The sequence below is a fragment of the Crocodylus porosus genome, unplaced genomic scaffold (assembly GCF_001723895.1).
Source record: "Crocodylus porosus isolate Cpor-Errol unplaced genomic scaffold, CroPor_comp1, whole genome shotgun sequence".
In the NCBI taxonomy this organism is placed as follows: Eukaryota; Metazoa; Chordata; order Crocodylia; family Crocodylidae; genus Crocodylus; species Crocodylus porosus.
The window spans coordinates 93,262,096-93,280,814 of record NW_017728943.1 but is presented as its reverse complement, the minus strand read 5'-3'; the positions used below and the strand labels follow the sequence as shown (position 1 = coordinate 93,280,814).

At 37.0% G+C, this 18,719-nt stretch overlaps 1 protein-coding gene across 1 annotated transcript in view; it reads left to right on the top strand.

Moving 5' to 3' along the window:
- Positions 1-18,719, top strand: part of FMN2 (formin 2) — a 251,351-nt gene that overhangs the window by 201,760 nt on the left and 30,872 nt on the right. Inside the window, 1 exon segment of the mRNA XM_019549808.1 lies at positions 8,815-8,866. Coding sequence (XP_019405353.1) covers positions 8,815-8,866 — 52 coding nt within the window.

Here is an 18,719-nt window from a genome sequence, read left to right as displayed (position 1 = left end):
TGCCTCCAACTTACCAGCATGGACTCCGACTCCAGCTCCCTGCTGCAGCCAATGGGGACTATCCAAATCAACAAAATACTCTGAATCTTTTCTGAATCAATTCAGAGAGCTTTAAATTGATTCAAACCTTTTAATTGGTCCCCTCATTTGATTTGAATTCAGAGATTTGGCCACCAAATCAGGCTGAAACTCCCCCGAATCGAATCACCACCAAAAGCTTTGCACAGCCATGGTGGGGATGATGACATCATATTTTTTGTTAGAAGGCCAGTTCTGGATTTTTTTTTCCCTCAGGCTGACAGTGTTTCAGAACGTGATGAAAAATCTATGTTTACCAGGTTATTACATGAGTTGGATTGCAGGAAAACCTTTTCCAATTAAAATATATAAACCATTTAGTTCTTTAAGGAAAATGCTGATCGTGGTTAGGACTATTGTTGGTCAGTTGTTTTGACAATCTAAGGTAAAAATAGTTACAGTGCAGCTATGGTGATGGCTTAAGCAATACTTGCATTTATTTTACTTATAAACTGAAAGATCAAATAAATATCTAGTTCCTTCTTTTATTAGTTGTGTTCCAGAATAATGCAGGTGTATGAAATGAAGACAGATGTATATAAGCTTTTCATATGAGTGAAATTGCACTGGTATCAAATTGAAATAACACAATTGTAAATTAGGCTACATATTAAAACTGCTAATGGATGTTACCTTTTAGTATTTGGAGACTAAGAATCTAGTATATAAAAGGTTGGAATTTCATGGACAAAAAATGCCTGTTTTTGTTCTTTCATCCAAAAACTTCCTGTGAATGTGTAATAAGAAATCTGGAGTGATACGGAAATCACAATAAGCGTGTCCTTCTCTAGAAGAACACTGCTACCATGAATGTAGTAGGAAATAATTATAAACCCTCCAAATGTACTTGGATCTCACGTCAATGTAAATAGAAGTTCTCAAAATGGATATATAATTGTAACGATTCATTGTAAAGGCCCTGTATCTGTCTAAAAACAAAAAGCTGGCTAAACTTGAAAGTGAGCAAAAAACTAATTATAAACAAATAGCAGTTAACATTTTAAATAAAACTGGGAAAAGGCAAAAAGATTTAGAGCATAAGCAAGTAGATGAAAGGGTTTTTGTTGTCTTCCATCTGAGATTGCTTGTGTGCATTCCTGTATTCAATTACCTGAGAAGATGTGATATTCCCTTAAGAGAGAGCAGGAGATCAGAAGTGATGGCAGTTTCGTGCCTCTGCTTACTCATAGTCCTTTGGAACTGGTTCAGCAGAAATAGCTTAAATTGCAAAAGGGTTTGGGGCCAGACAGTGACTAGAGCCAGTAATCACTGGGTCAAGATTGTAATGCTGTCCAACAACACAAAGTTGTGGTGGAACAAAGAGTTTCAGATGGATGTTTGAATGCTGTTACAAGAGACCTTTTTTTAATGCCATGAAGCCGAAGTCATTTCTGAATCTGAACCAGATAGTAAGTCAGTCTTGTACAATAGATGTTCATGTGAGATTATCCCAGGTTTCTATGATGTTGAATAGATTTTTCTTTCATCCAAAAACTTTCTGAATAGCTGGGGTTGATGATTTCAAATTTCAATAAGGGCTTCATATTTTTCACAAAGCCACCAAATATTGGCCTCTGTCATGAACTGAAGATTAATGATCAACTAACTGCTTTTAAATTCTTCCACAAAACCCACTTCCTTCTGTTGTTTTCCATCTATAATCACTGCCTAATTGTTGCCCAGGACCACTTCTGTTCCTGATCAGATTGAGGTTATAATAAAAAGGAAAAAAAAAGAGAAAGGAAGAGCAAGCAACAACAACAACAAAATCTAAGTTCTTCAGCTGAACTTGTGCTGCCAGGAAAGGAAAAATGAATGAATGGGAAGGGAAAGGAAAGAGCTCTTTCAAGAGCTTTCCTTTTATCTTGTCGGTGTATTCCATTTTGATCTTGTTACCTTAATATTGCTAGGAGTTTGGAAAATATGGTATGGAGTGTTATCCAAATGCCCAAATACAATTACTGTGGATAATATTTCAGTAACCATTTTGCAAACTCCTCCTAATTTAGGGGAATGGACAGAAAAAGAAGGGAACAAAATTTTACTCCTGAAACGTTTGGCAAATTTTCTAGAGATGGGAACAGCAAATATTACTATTGGTATAGCCAAGAGCTCTTATTTGCACATACATAAAATGAAATAAATAATATTAAATATCCAAAAATATAAGGAAAGGTATGGAGAATGCCTAGAACTAAAGGGTTCTAGTAAAAAAACAAAAAACAAACAAAAAATCCAGTATCGCTCTGCATGCATTTAAAAAAGTGGCATATTAAATTAAATACAAAGACTTATTTGATGAAGAACAATGTAGGAGACTATTCGGTGGATTGAAATGTCAATAGGAAAAGGTAGGGGTGTGCAAAATGGACCCTATTTGATTCAGATTCTGTCCAAATCAGGGACAGTGATTCGGTCAGTTGATTTGGATCACTGTCCCCGATTCGATTCAGCAAAATCTGGATCTGAAGATTTGATGCTGATTCAAAGAATCAGTGATTTGGTCGTAATGCAGCTTTAAATGTTTTTTCTACATACCTCAAGGTACCAGGTGCAGCTTATTAACGCTGTAATGCTGAGGCAGGTGGAGCATCCCATAGGAGCACTGGGCCCCCTCCCCCGCATGCTCAGTGGTGAACCCAGAATTGGACTGGACGTACTTAATAAATAAATACATAAAATTAGTAATCTATTATTTTGTAAGATCCTCCTATTCTCTCATTAGCAAATTACAAATGTCCTTTTCTTAACCGTTTCAGGGCAGCTGGTCATGCCGTGTGGGGAAGAGGGGGAAGGGGAACAGTGGCTGCACGCAAGGTGGCAGGTCAGGGTGGTGGGTGGCAGCAGCAGCCACCAGGTGTAAGCTTCCCTCTCTGCTGCTCTAGGACAGCTGCTGCTACTCCCCAATATAGTGTAGTTTTAAAAGGTAACAGATTTTCAAGAATTCTGGATTTTTTTAATGTCTGGATTTATGAGGTTATACTGTACATCCCTGAAACATGGAAGATGCTGAATTTTAACCTATTTCGGATTTAAAACTTCATTGGTGAACAAGAAAGATTTCTACACCTCCCTGCCTGTCTACCATCTGGCACCACCAGAGAAGGAATCGTGCCTTATCTGCACATCAAAGAGCAACTCACAAAGACACTCTCATGGACCCAAAGGAACAGACTTCCACCTTCAGCTGCTTCTGTGCAAGAATGAAGTTTATTTTCTACCTATGGGGACTTGTTACCATCTTTCATTTTCCCTGAACCAGAGGAAGGGTGTATGCACCCAAAAGTTTGCAGAAAAATATATTTTTAAATAATTTCCTAGTTTAATTTCTAATAAAGGGTCTGATATCTGAACCAAGAGTTCTAGCGTTTTGCATTTCTTTTCTTAACATGTAACTTCAGTATGATTATTTAGGTGCTCTTAGTTGAACACGCAATTCTTTGCAGGATTTTGGCTTTAAGGTACTTGAAGTGCAAAGCATTAAGATAAAGACATGGAATGTAATTTTCTTGGGTGAATACCTGTTGGCAAGATGGAGTTGATGCAAATTTAAATGAATTCCACTGGGTTGATCATTTGTGATGCCTTGCTTGGAAGACAACAATATGTGGACATAAAAGAAAAAAAGTATCTGGATGATAAGAGAAGTTAAACAATGAAATACCCTGCCATGAGGCGTCATAGAGATTGCATTGATAGAAATATACAGAAGGGGAATAAATGATAAATTCAAGGTATAGTGTATACCAGGTCTAGGCAGTTCATCCTGTGAGAATCTACTGTTTTTAATCTCATAACAGTTTTGGAAGGATTATTCATTTTATTTCTTTCAATGAAAAACTTTTAAAAGATATTTTTTCTTTCAATGCTCTGTGAGCTATTGAAAGACTATAAAATCCTTTGAGATACTGAGAGTATGAAAGCAGCCACATAAATCTAGGTTCTCTTCTGATGTATAAGAGGCAATATTTATAGAGACAGTCATTTACTGGAATGATGCATCCTTTTATAGGAGTGCAACTGTACTTTTGGAGACTCTTCAGTAGTTTAGCTTTGGGGATCAGTAAAACAATTCCAAGCTGGAAAAGAAAGAAAATGATTCTGCAAAATCCAATACAGAATATTTTTTTAGTATGGTAAAAGGTCACCAGCACTGTCCTCCCCGCCCCCCCAAAAAAATTTTAAAAAGCGCTGTGTTAATTTTTTGCCATTTGAACTTACAGAAAGACCTCATCCTGGTCAGATGAAGGCTTCTGAATTTGCAAAAACCATATGCGACAATTGCATCAATTCACGCTATCTTTTTAATTCCTTTTAATGAAGTTTTCTAACGCTTACTGTACTATTCTCAATCCCTAAAGATTCTTTAGGGAAGAAAGACCTGAAGGGGAGCTAGAAATTCATCTACCTCTGGCTCCCTTTGTACCATTGTTAATCTACTCTTTTGACCTATTGCCAGAGTTTTATAGATTCTGGATTCGTGTGAGTTGTTCCCCACTTAAAGGAAGAAAGCACAATTATTCCTGTCCTTAATAGCTCCACAAAAGGACAGTTTTAAGTTGCATTTAGGATTTGAGTCTCATCTAGTAGAGGTTGTTAAGGGATAGGTATTGTACTGACTTTACTTAGTTTATAAGGTGCAACTCTACCCTGCCTTCTGTCTGCCTTTAGAGTACCATGGCTAATTACTTCTCCTGGTTATTATTACCTTTGTTATGGAAAAGTCACTGAAGTGTAGCTCTTCTCTAGTTTAATTAAATGTACCATGTGCTAGTTATCGAATTGTGCCAGTTAAACGAATTGTGCCATGAGATTTTTTTAAAATTTAATTCATTGTTGTTAGAGTTGCTATATTTGAAGAGACTTGGAGGGGTTTCTTTTGCAGTTGTTTTTAAAGTCTGATTACAAATATTTTATTTTATTTCTACACTAAGAATTTAAGTAAACTTTAAAACTTTTTTGAAAGCATTGCACCAAAATGGAAATTTTAAATTGCTTGTATGTAATATTTAAAACATGTGAGCATGTCTTCCTCTAGCAGTTTGATCCAGTATATATAAGAACTTTTTACTACTTGAACCAACTAATAATGATTCCTTCTGGATCAGGAGCTAATGTAAGGTATTGCTGCCAATGTTCCCTTTTCCCAGCCTCCTTCTCAGCTGAGTTTGAGCTGTACCAGTCCATATTTTCTGTAATACTGCTGTGCAAGAGAAAGTGCATAGATTTAATTTTGCTCTTACAATAATTACAATAATTTTGATCTTACAATAATTATTTTATTTGACTAGGCTGGCACTCTTATCAGTTAGAAAGCTGGCCACATTTCCAAGTGCTAAACACTTTTTAAAACTCAAATTAATGAACTTGATTCTTTCATTTAATCTGTCATGGATGATTATGACATTAACAACAAAAAGTCATTGCTTCTTTTTTGGTATTCATGTGTAATACATACTACTAAAAATCCAGTCAAATCAAGGTTGATGCTCTGAGTGTTCAGATTTCTTCATATATAAATAATGTCCACAATTCATGAAAATTGCATATGTATAATGGGTAAAATAAAGTGCATATGAAAGAGTCTGGATTTTAGCATTATCTTTCTTTCATTGATGTGTTATCTTTCTTTATTTTGCTGCATAAAAATGCTTGTTATTCAACAATTTTAAAACAAGGCCATGTGTAGACATTGCACTTTTACCAGTGTAAGTGATCAGAAAGTGGTCTATATCTGTAACAGGACAGAGGTTTGGCACACACAGGATGCCAAAATATTTAGGAGCCCTGCTCTAACTCATAGCACTTTACACACAGTATCATGAGTTAGAGCCTCTGCCCTCCTCCCTCCCTAGCAGATACGTGCCTGTTGGGTTGGAGGCACTAGCCATGGACAACAGGTGGAGGTGTTCCAGCAGCCTCTGAACCCCCTGTCCCCAGCCCTGCAGACACAACCCCACCAGCTCCTGAGCTGTTAGGAGGGGTTGGGTGTAGGGAGTGATGAAGTAGCAGGCAGCTGCCAGCTGGGCTTCACCTAGCTAAAGCCTCTTCTCCCCTCTTGCCCTCACTCCCAGCTAGCCCGGCTGGGTCATGGGAGAAGGCAGGCCAGCTATATGAGGCAAGGGTGAGGCTCCCTTACCCCACCCCACACCTAGGCCTCTTGATAGCACTAAAGGTCCCTCCTCTTCCCCCTCCCTGTGTGTTGTATCAGCTCTGTAGAGCACTTTCAGGGGCTCTATTACATGAAAAATGTAATTTATGTAAGTGCCTGTAAACTGGTTTAAAAATGGTGAACCTAGTCTGACATTTGCCACCAAAATGGCAAATGGGTGTTTTGTTTGTTACTGATCCAAACTATGCTGCTTACAGAAAGCCATGGTTGCACTATATATAGTATGGTAAATAATTGAGTTATAAACCACTGTGAGTTAGAAAAGGGTCAAAAACCCTTTGCTGCCAGCCTGAATGATCTTGCCAGACTAATAATTTTGGAAATAGTAACAGAATAATGTTATGATTTTTTTTCAGACAAAGTGCAAACATTTAATAACCATTGTTCAAAGCTTCTGCAACATTAACCTGTTTTAATGTTGTACTTTGTTGGAGCTTATGGGAGTCCAAGTTAAATATCTCAGAAACAACATTGTTTATCTTTTAAGTGGTTATACATAGTAATACTTAATGAAAATACTCACCTAGAGTTGGCTATTGGAGACATGCTTTGCAAGGAGTTTCTGTAACCATTTTCTTCAGTCTTGACTTACATGATTCATAACTAGTGTTATTTTGAGTTCCAGGACTGAAAAATAATAATAATAATAAGTTAATGAAGTTCAGTCAAAGTTGCCAGCTTTCACCTGATTTTACATTCAAGCCATGTAAAGCTTTCATAAAAAACTGTAAGTCAAGCTAGGCTCGCTCAGCACTGGGCCCAGGTTCACTTAAGAAGCAACTGTGAACCCTCAAAAACCTTTTGAAGAATCTGGGCTGAGTTTCAAGTTAGTAATGAAACCTGTTATCATACAGGCTTCCCATGCTCTTGTGTCCTTAAGAATATTTTACCCAACTTTCACTCAATTTGTTTTGTGGCTGCTTTAAAAATATATATATTTATTTATTCATCTCTTTATTTTAATAAGGCAATATGGCATAATACTTCAAATAATAATTACCAGATAGAATGTTTGTTAGATGCAATGTAAGCAGTGGGAGTTAGCCCCATTGACATTAACTCACAGTAGAAAACATTACAAATAGAAGCAAGGATCAAATGCACAATATTTATGTGGAGAGCCACTGGAAAAGATGCCACAATGTAGGATAAAGTCCTGGCTTTAGCAGATGATGTGGACTTAGGCGAACCCATTTTCTTCTTTGACACTTTTCCTACCATTGTGTAGGGCTTGAGTGCTGTGGATGACAACAGTAAAAAATAATGCTAATAATTCTTACTGCTTGATAAAACTAGTTTAGGTCTCATTTTATGTTCAGTATAGCTGATTATTGTTGGACACTGTTGCAAAGTGGTGGATGGTTTCCCAATAAGTATAGCATCCATTTAGATGCACAGGTTAGTTTTCAAAGGTAATGTGCATATAATGTAGTGCACTATTAAATGCACATTTTTAATACTCTTGATGGCAGCAGAGGAGTGGTAAACTGAATGAAAAGTGAGAATATTTTTTAGATTTTTTTTCACGCTCCTGCCAGTTTGTGGAGATTTAGTATGAAGGGAATTCATCTTCACCTCAGGACAGTGCACAGCCTCTTAGGACCCTCTTACACCCTTGAAATAGATCTTAACAATATATCTGAAGATCACAGCACTTATGCTTTGAATGAATGTAAGCAAAATTAATTTAAGATACAGGATTCAAGATGGCACTTTAGTTTGCCACAGTGATTTTTTTTGTTAGCCCTGCACAAATGGATGTATTTAATCTGCACTCACAAGTGCATATAGCAGTTCATCAGAGAGATAAAATGTAAGCCACAGTGTGTTATGATTTTGAAGAACATCTATGTTGAAGCTCCTGTATAAGTAAGATAAAGTAATGAAAGTCTAAATTTTCTGTTGATCATAATTCTATTGTATTTATATTGAAATAACACATTTTTAACGAGATTAGCAAATAGAGCTCAATGTTTTGAATTCTCAGTTAGCACAAAGTGAGAGATCTCTTTGACTGGGATAGTATAACTGAGAATGAGCCCGCATAGTATCTGTGCATTAATAGTGGATGTTATGCATGCAGTAATTTGGTTCATTACTATTTGCTTAGGGATATATTTCATATTGGCTTACTGTAGCAGTTAGATATGAGTAGGGACTTTTGCTTACAGTTTCCAAACAAAAAATTTTTGGTAGGTGAGGCATGATGTGAAGGTCATTCCTCAGTTACTTCATTCTGAAATATTTTTGTGGACCATTAGAGCCTCACATTTGTGCCTTTCAAGGGGCATTCCAAGGCTTATTTCCATACCCATTTCTATGAGTGTTTTGGTTATTTGTGTTAATTGTGCAAATGTCTATCAATTAATCTTAAGTGAATTCTTTATAAAATGTGGGCACATTCTAATTCACGTTTAATTTAGCACTGATATACATGGAACTATAGTCCCATGTAAATTAAAAGATGAATAACATATTTAATATCTATATTGATTCACGTTATGGCCTAAGGAACTTGTGAAATATTTCTCTTGTAGCCAATACTTTTCCTTTCTTTTCTACAGCTAAAATTGACCAAGATGAGGAAGAGAAGTCACTGGCAGAAGCACATAAAAGGTGAGATGAACTAACACTATAAAACTTCTCTTTTGTAAAATATGTTTTGTAAACTGTATTGCAAGCCAACATCAATGTTTTCTGGCTAACAAAAGAAGTGCATTCAGTAAACGCAAGTGATATGCACTTGATCTTGGCTTTATTTTGAACAACACTATAGAAAATCAAAGCAATTTAAGCATATAGTGTGCTTGCAAAAACCATTAGAATAACTAGAAAAGTTGTGTCCGCCTCCTGAAAATATAGACACGCTCCCTTTGAAAAGGAAAGAAAAAGCAGCAGTGGGATGCGAGTGAGCTGTTGCTCTGCTCAAAACCTTGAATGATTTGATAGAAACATAATACACTCCTCCAATCCATTATTAATTAAATACTTACTTCTGCATTTTGTAAAATGTCTGCTTTATGAAGAATGGAGGTTTTTAAATATATATGTATAAAGGATGTGTACATGGCTTCCACTGGAAGAAATGTACTTAATCTTCAAACAATTTTTGTGATAAAAACAAAACACCTTAAGTACCTTGCATTTCACTACAGATGTGAGCAGCTGTGACAGGTTTCAAACTTGGGAAAATTCCCCGATTTCCTAAATCGCATAACTTGTGTTGTTTCCTTTTAGGGGCAACGGGGGTGGCATTCTCTGAAGTCGGTGTTAACTGGACACAGGATTAATTTATCACAACAATGTGCACAACAATGGAAAGTCAGGGACCAAAATAAATATACATACGGGGGGGCGGGGAGGAGGAACAAAAAACATCATTTGTACACCAGGTCATCTGATGAAAATTAATGTTTTCCTCTTTTTATTATGACATGGTTAGTATTCTTTTTGCGTGGTGTTAATGAGTATAATTGGGAACTTTTTTTTAGGGGCAAGCGTAGAGGTTAAATATAACTTTTTGTAGACTTGGCTAGTACATCTTTTAATTTTAACTTATTATGCCAGGTTTATGTTGATGCAAGGGATCTTGGAATTAGCCCATTTAAGAAGCTCTAGAAATCTTATCCCTTTTGTTTCACTTGTTAAAAGCAAGGAAGGAGTCTATGGCTATGAGTAAGCATTCATTTGTAACAGTACTGAAGTGTCTCTGTACTTTGTAGTACTTTGAACCCATAGAGGAGTTTCATCCGTCAAGCTGGAGACCTACAAAGCCACTTCAAAGATAAACTCTCCAGTCTGGGAGCAGCAGGGAGCTGCTCTTTGCATCCTTTCTCCCCCACAGGATCCCTGTCACTGCCAGGCTGTCCTCTCTTCTGTCATAGGAGGGAACAAATAGTAAATGATCCGTTGATTGTTTCTGAAAGCAGTAGGTGCCAAAGAGCGCCCCTGCTCCCTCCAGGGTGGATCCCTCCTCTCCCCTGCCATTCCTGTTAGTGACACTGCCAGAGCCCCAGTGGAGCTCAGGCAGTGGGAACTTCCATACCCTAACCTTACCTAACCCTTGGCAATTTGTTTCTGAAATCACACAAGAAGTTAAACTTCAAGCTTGATATCCTTTTGTGACTCAATTCCTCCCTTCTCTCAGTAAAATTCAGAGTAAGTAGCTCTGGAAAGTTGTTTTTTCTGGATCCCTATCAGCCTATTTGGTCAAGTGATTTGCATCTCCCTTTAGGTTCAGATCTGATTGATTCCCAAGGATGCTGGGGAGTCCGGAATCTGTCCAGAGACTGGACAGGTTGCTGTGGTCTCAGGATGGTTCTTCTCCCTGCTTTTTTTCCAAGACGACTCCCTTAGCCTCTAAAAGCTCTCTCCCTAATACTACATTCCATGTGCATTTTGGCTGTGGGGAGAAGAGCAGTATGACCATCCTTCTGGTCCTTTCTTTGGCTTTGTCTCCTTTCCCACTAACCCAATCTCTCCATCAGCTATGCGGAATCTAGATCCCACATAGCAGCCTCCACAAGGGTTGTTAGGGAAGGAAATTTTGGTTCTTAAGACCCTCTGTATGCATGTACTCTAAAAAAGATAATTTAGACTTAGTCATCCTTATGCTTTGTAGTGAGGGTACATCTGAGATCCCAAGATCTCATAGACTTTATATTTAAGACTGGATTTGTGCTCACCACTCACTAGGCAAAGAAAAAGAGATTTCTTTTTTTCTTTTTCTTTATACATTTCCACTGGTGAATTCTTTAATTCTGCAAGATAAAAGCATTTTCTATGATTGTGAATGCCAATTCTTTTTTATTGAATACATTTAGGATAATTTTATTTAAATATCTTAAAATATAATTCCTGTACGTTAAGCTTTTTTTTTTCTTTTTTTTTTTTGAGGAGGAGATCTTAGGCAAACTAAATAAGGGATTAGTTACATACTGTTAATCATAGGTAAAACAGCAACACATGGGATGAACAGACAAGCTAGGAGTACAAGAAAAAGTGATGGATTAGATGGAGCAAAATTAATGTGATTAATGTGCTTGGATTTTTCTTTTTGAAGTGGTTAATTTCAGCCTATGTACATTGTATGGTCTACCACGTGATAGCAAGAAATACAGACCCTTCTTTTCAGTAGCATAGAGTATTGAAAAAAACAACACTTCTGCAAAAAATATAGAAGCTCTAGGTAAATGCCTCTATAGCAATCTAAAAATAAAGATGTTTCTAAACTGAATAATGTCATTGAGACAATGCAGCAATGTGTATTTCTGAAAAGTTCAGTTGTGCAATTGAAGGGCTGAAATGGAAAGTTAATCTTCCACACAAATTAAAGACAAAGAAAATGGAATGTCTGCTCCAGGGACTCCGTACAGTGTCTAGCTGTTCATCTGTCACAAGTGAGAAAATGTTTAATCGGTTTTGAAATGATGTATTCTCTCTTTATTTAACGTGTTTAGTGACTTTAAAAGTGTCAGTATGTAAAGTGTTTATCCAAGGAATGGATTTCTGGCACATGGATAAAATGAAATGTGAAATGTTTAGCTCACAATAGGCATATGTTCCAAGATCTCTCTGAGTAAGTATCCTGAGATGAGAAGAAAGCACACAGGTCTGTGTTTATCTAGCTTACGCAGGCAGACAAGGAAGGCTCCAGCCTGGTATTAACACTGAAGTGACATGGAATGTCTTCACCAAACCCCAAACAATTACATCACTCCCTTAACAATATTGATAAAGTGCAATAAAAAGGAACCTGGCACTTTCCAATTAGAGCTTCGTTGCTAAATACTTGAAATCCTGTCAAATACTTGACAAGTACTTCTTCTTTTTTTTTTTTAAAGGGGAAGGGGCAGTGGGGGATGGGAGGAGAAAGGGCAGTGAGAAGGAAAAGTCCATGAGGTTTATTTTAAGCTTCTTAGACTTAATACATGTGAAATAATTTTATGGAATTTTGGAATCACTTGCATCTCCTTCTGCCCTGTGTCCCCCTAGCTATGTGGCTGAAATACTGAACTTGAATCAGATATTTGTGATTTGTAGGCTAGATTGGTGAAGTGATCCTCTATTAATATTAGACATTGATTGCCTTGTTTTCACTCAAAATTAAGATATCTCACACTTGCATCCTCTTAATTTGTGGCCATTTGCTTTGCCACATTTGCCAGAAAGTTTGTAATCATGGAGTTTTTTTCCCCCTCAGACTGGAAAGAAAGTGTTTATGGGTTCTGTTGTTTGGCAACAAAACTGAATTTAATGTAATTATAAGGATCAAAAGTTGATCACACTGCCTACCTCAAAAAGAAATGTCGGTTAAATTCACAGTTTTTGAGCCATTAATCACAAAAATGCAGTTGATATCTCCCACCCTCCTTCTCAACACTTTTTTAATATCCTTAATGATAACAGAACAGACAAACAGCACCTAACTTCATTACTGGTACATGATTAGGCTGATGGTTGGCTTCCGTCTTCTTGTACTTGACTCTTGCCCAAGTTTGTGTGAAACTGGCAAAGACAGGGGTACTGAAAATGGCAGTCTCTGAAGCAGCACCTTGGATTCTCTTCTGGATGGAGTATCACTGGCTTCACTGTCTGTCAATGTTTAGTTTATACACCTCTTATGTACAATTCCAAAGTTTGGTGGTTCAATTTTCTTTTTTAAAAACAGACAATTGTCCAGCTTTCCAAAATCCATTCCACTAGAAGTTTAGCAGGAGTTTCTACCATCATAGCTGTCTGCCCACAGTAGAAACACATTAGGATCACTGTACAAGTTCAGCTTACAGCCTTTAAGTCCAGGGCCATGTTTGGAGTGTGGAAGGCCTCCGTTTACTAGTGCTATCTATTTGGCAAACAATTAATCATCTGATTTGAAGTCTGGTACAGTAGCTGGTCTTGTTGGGCTCAGATCTAGGTGAACCATAATAGATTTACACAGAGAATTTGACATCTGTCAAGACCAATTAATTGCATTGAAAATGACTGGATTTCATTTACATAATCTCTGTAAATATAATTCTCACAGTAGCATGTGTTCAGTAACCTTATAGATTGCTTCTGTTTCGTAAAGTTTAGCTATTTTATTGTTTTGAATTGAACTATGAAATGTAAATACAATGAATCTTTTAAACTCAGGGCTCTTTATATGGATTCCTCAAATTTCATAGATTTCATAGACATTAGGGGCTGGAAGGGGCCTTGTGAGATCATCAAGTCCAGCCCCCATGCCATAAGCAGGAAGTCAGATAACTGAGGGCTACATAAAACAAGTGCATGTTGCTGCTGATCCCCAGTGAAGGCCAGATAAACATGGCCATGGTGATACTTTCTGTCCTTTTTACTTTTGATTTTATTTGGTAAGATAATTTATGTAGTTTACTCCTTGTGAAACCTAAATTTGCTGTGTGATGGTAATAACATTTACTTGCATTATGAAAAAACAGATTTCTGCATGCTGACAAAATTAGCAGCAGGGGAATCTGGGATGAGTGTAGGTGGATCTGAAATAACTGTCTTTCTATTTTAGGAAGTTTTCAATTTGGTTTGTTGTATTATATGGTGCAGGTATATTTACATTCCAAAGATTGTTACATTTCAAAGTGCTTCCAAAGTGCAGTCTCTAAGGCCCCCCTTCTGTTTTCTGAATGTTTTAATAACATGTTTTACCATGTTCTGGTGCCCTCTTTGCTGTAGCAACAAATTACTTTAAATTTCAGAGTGGAATGTTTGCCTTTAAAACTCCTTGGAAAATAATGTGCGTCTAACACCCTATCTTTGTATGCATAAGACTTCTGTCAGCTTCAATGAGCATTGGACATGGTAGGCAGCCATGGTTTACACCTGCTTCTGTGCTGACAAGTTGATGACACCTAGAGAAGTAGCAGACAGAATGGTACAACGGTATTGCTGAAAAGCAATACCTAATTATGTAGTACCTAAGCCTTTAAAATCTTGACTGTTCCTCCTACACCACTCCCTGTTGCACAATGCTTTGCAGTTTGCCTTTGTAGGATATCTAATACTAAAATGAAAACTGAGCTGATGCTTTAAGTAAGTGTTGAAAGCTTCCACCAGCAGGAATGAGAGGAGAGATTTGTGTTTAGCAGAAAAATAAAAATGTAACTGAAAAGCTAGAGTTTATGGCTGGACTCTTTCCCTTTTCAGTTCTTTTCTCTACTGTGTTCCCTGCTCCTCCTACTCTGTGTGATCTTATATTCATTCCATGTTGTTTCTTTAACTGTACATCTCCTTCCCACTGGGCAGCTCTTATTACATGAGTAATTCACAGTAGGAATTTATAGATTGTAAGTATACATTCATTGCAGGAGAACAAGGGAAGTGCTCAGTGGGGGAAGGAAATGTTAGGAGAGGAGCTTCAGGATTTGCCATACAAATTGACTCAGTGGTCATTCTAGTTTTGTAATCCTATCTCTGACAGTGAAAAATATTATGGCAAGTAAATGCCCTGGGATGGACACTTGCGCTAAGTACAGATGGTCAAAAAACCAGAGGCTGACTTGATTCAATCTTTGAAGGTTAGTCTAAGCTGCATAGATTGAACCAATAAGCAAGTGAACAGACATTTACTTTTGATCCAGCCACATACCTGCAGCAGCCCAAGCCAGAAGCCAGAGGGTGCTAGAGTATGCCTCCCTGCTGGGCTGGAGCAGACAGTTTGGGCCAAGGTTAGCTCACCCACCCTGCAAGGGGGCAGTTTGCAGCAGAGGTGCAAAGCATCCTGGGGGACTGTGAGTTAACTTGAATCTGGAGGGGATCTGGGACAGAAGTTCAATAACCTGATTTAACCTAAATCAGTTAAGTGTGATACTAAATCAATTCAGGCTTATCTTAAACTGGTCTTGGCAATTCTGAAAGTGGTTTATATACACTGAACTTCTGTTGCATTACAGATTTAAGCTGTTTTCTGATTGCTTATACCAGGTTGTGTAATTTCTGTCCCTAGATGTATGGAATCTCACATAAACCTTCCACTTAAACCCTGATGGATAGTGGCTGCCCTGAGAAGGTTGATGTCCCTTTATGAAATTTTCTTCTTTACCTAAAGTATGCAAGTCCTTATCATTTATATGCTTGTTTTTTAATGCCACAAAACATTTAATCTCAATGATTTCTTCTGTGTTCCACCATTTAATGATTTTGTTTTAAAAAAAAACAAAAACCTCTTTTTAGTCTAAATTTGTAGCTTCTAATGTCAGTGAGTCATTTCAAGCACTAACGTTTCCAAAACATTTTAGAGCAACTAGGAAATGTTTTAGAGAACTAGTTATAAATAACATAAATTGTTTCTTGTTGGAACAGTTAGTTCTACAACTTGTGAGGAAGTTCTGTTAGACTTCTGGCAAGTGAGAAGCCAGAGTTCATTTACAAAACAACTATAGTTGAGCCATTTATTATATTTGTGTTACTGAAACCAAGTTCAATATTTTTGGGGAAAGGAGCATAAGTATTGTGTCACTTAGCTTAGAAGTGGAAATTTCCAAAGCATTAAAAAGCTAATCAAGAACATCCTAAATCAAAAAGTACAGCAATTTAATCTCTGACTTTTGGCATACTTGCTTTTTGACCACTACTGCGTGTTTACCAGGTAGCTTCACTGAGTAGTCCACAATCGTACCAAAACCTAGAGCTGTTAGAGTTGAACTTATTGGTGTGCGTGATTTAGCTCCATTGTTTCTTACCAAAGTGCATACTCTGTGCAAGTGTAATTAGGTTTCTCTGTATTTCTTTGTAGTTTATTCTTGTTACAGATGTTGTCACTTAATTGGAAGCTTCCCACTGCTCCCAAGTTTGGACCTGGAGCAGGACAAGAGGAAGCAATGTAGGAAGGGTTGATATTTTCCTGCACATGTTATATTCCTTTTTATTGTCAGGCCATTTTAAGTGGCACAGTTTGATCAATATCCTATTACCCTGGACATGTGAAAGAGAAGACTAGATGCAAGGGAAGTGGTCAATTTTTAAGCTGCACACTTATGATCTTATCTGGAGCACGTCTTGTAATAAACTGCAAAGATACTATCATCATTTCCCTCTTTTACAGAAAAAGCCAGGAGTTCAGGGAATGCTTTAAAGAAGCCATTATGCTTTACTTTTCTTTCACATATATCCAAAAAAGATCCTCTCTTCCTTCAGTGGAAATTGGGTTGGAGTCTCATACCATTCATTGGAGCCTCATACCAGGTTAAGCAGCAAATGAAGTTTCAAAATTTTACATTTAAAATGTATATTAAAGCCTAAGGTCCTGACTCAATAGTTGTGGAGCATGGATTCATCCTTCATGGGGTGTTTTGCATATTCAGTGTACATTTGAGATCTTAAATAATATGTACCCAGATGTCCATGCACACAATTTAATCTGCTATTCAGTCTTTAAGGCATGTCTTAATGTCATATCTATATGGACTCTGATATGTGTGGTGTTTTCTACTTAAACTTACAGAAGTTTATTATTTATTTAAATATTTAAAATAAACTACATCTTGCCCTGTTAAATAATTCTGGTCTTGATCTTACAATGTACTTGAAAGAAGCATTACAGCATTAATGGAGCTCCTTCCATGAGTGAAGTTTATAGCTGGAAATTAAATTATTCATATAAAATTAAAATAATTCTGTAAAAAGTCACATTGCCCCACATGCATATGTAACTCCTTATACATCGTAACATGGGTTTCAGTAATAGTCTCCTGTATTCTAGGTGATGAAGATGAGATGACATCTGGAGGAAAGTTGGAACTTAACATAGACAAAGCATCCTTACTTGTTGCAGTAAAACCAGCAGATTGTCAGATCACTGATGTTGAAATTTATTTAACCTCAGTGTTTTGTATCTGGCACCTTCCTGTTTGTGTAAGGTAAACTGGCCATGGGGTTATTAAATATGTTTGAAGCTCATATATTAGTCTTTTCCACACAAAAAAAAATAAAAATAAAAATAAAAAAATATAAAAATCAAGTTTTCTGTTGGATTTGCTTCTAGTTTTCACTTTCAAAGTTTCAAAGTACATACGCACTTGTATGTGTTTGATTTGTACATACATGCACTGCAGTTACAGTTACACATGCAGTTGGCCATGTGTCCACAAAACAACACAGTTGGCATGCCATACATATAGCATTTGTATGGGTGTAATGCCATGTAGATCACGTTGTGAAAAGAGAATTTTTCATCTATGCAAAGCAAGTAAAGTTGTACTGGATTAAAACCAAATATTTGGTGTGTTCAGTGAATTACAAAGATAATTGAGCCACATTTTGAGTAAGAAGAACATTTGGAGTATGTTAACAATCATTTTAATGGTACTGGAGGAAACTCAAGAAAGTTTTAACAAGACAAGTCAAAGAATGTTAGGTTTTCTGCTCCAGTACCTGACTGATCGTGTTGTTCAGTCAGGCTTTGTGTGCTATAGAATTTCTGAGGGAAGTTTGCTTTGTTAATTGATAACAAATGGCATTCATTTTTACCTTGAAGTTTATGAGTAAGAGTATGCATGTAAATATGGAGATTAACATAATGTCATTTAAAAAAATAAAATACTAACCATACGAGTGAACTACAATATATATCTCCCTTCCTTCTTTGTTCCCTTGAATTTTAATTGTCTAGCTTCATTATCAACATTTTTTTCTAATGACTAATTAATAATCTTCATAAATGTAGCTTCTCTGGTAGTAGTAGTGAAAAACATATTAATACACTGACAATTAAACATCTTCAAATCTGTTTTTTAATGCATTTTTTTAATGAGGAGAATTATTTTTTTTTAAATCCCTCAATAGTCATAAGGCATTAATTTAACCTTTAGGGGGTTTTGTTTCTCATTTTGTTTCAAACAGTCTGAAGTCTAAGCATTTTGATCCATATTCTGAATGTCAAGTATCACCTTTGGCTGGCTTTGCATACCTAGCTGACATTAATTGAACCTGTGACTGTTTGAAGGAAGAATTTGGGCCTAATAATTGGTCAAATGCTCTGATACCCTAAATGGTCATCTTGAAAGGAAATCTTTGTAAAAAATATGGATATTTTAATTTCAACCATAACTAAGACGTTTCCCAAAATCATGGTGAACCTGATCCTTGGGTTTGGCCAAAGTTGTACAAAGCAGTAATCATAGACTGTGTGTGTGTGGTGAGGGGCGTGGGGAAGGGACAACTTTATACCACTGCCCCTGCTGTTGCCAGGCTGGTGCTGGCCAGGCTGCAGCCCTGTGCCGCACTGTCAGTGAAGAAGCTGGGAGAGGGTAGAAGGGGGGGGCATGTGCCCCCCCTTCTGCCCCCCATCTTATCCATGGTATTAATAATGATCATAAGCCACCTTTCCTTTCCTTTGGAGGCAAAACTGTTTTTCTGATATTTTATGGCACCAACTGGTATAGTTGGGATACGAGTTGGAGAAGCTTTACAGCACCAGGTGTCCTTCAGAATTACTGTCACAATTTAGAGC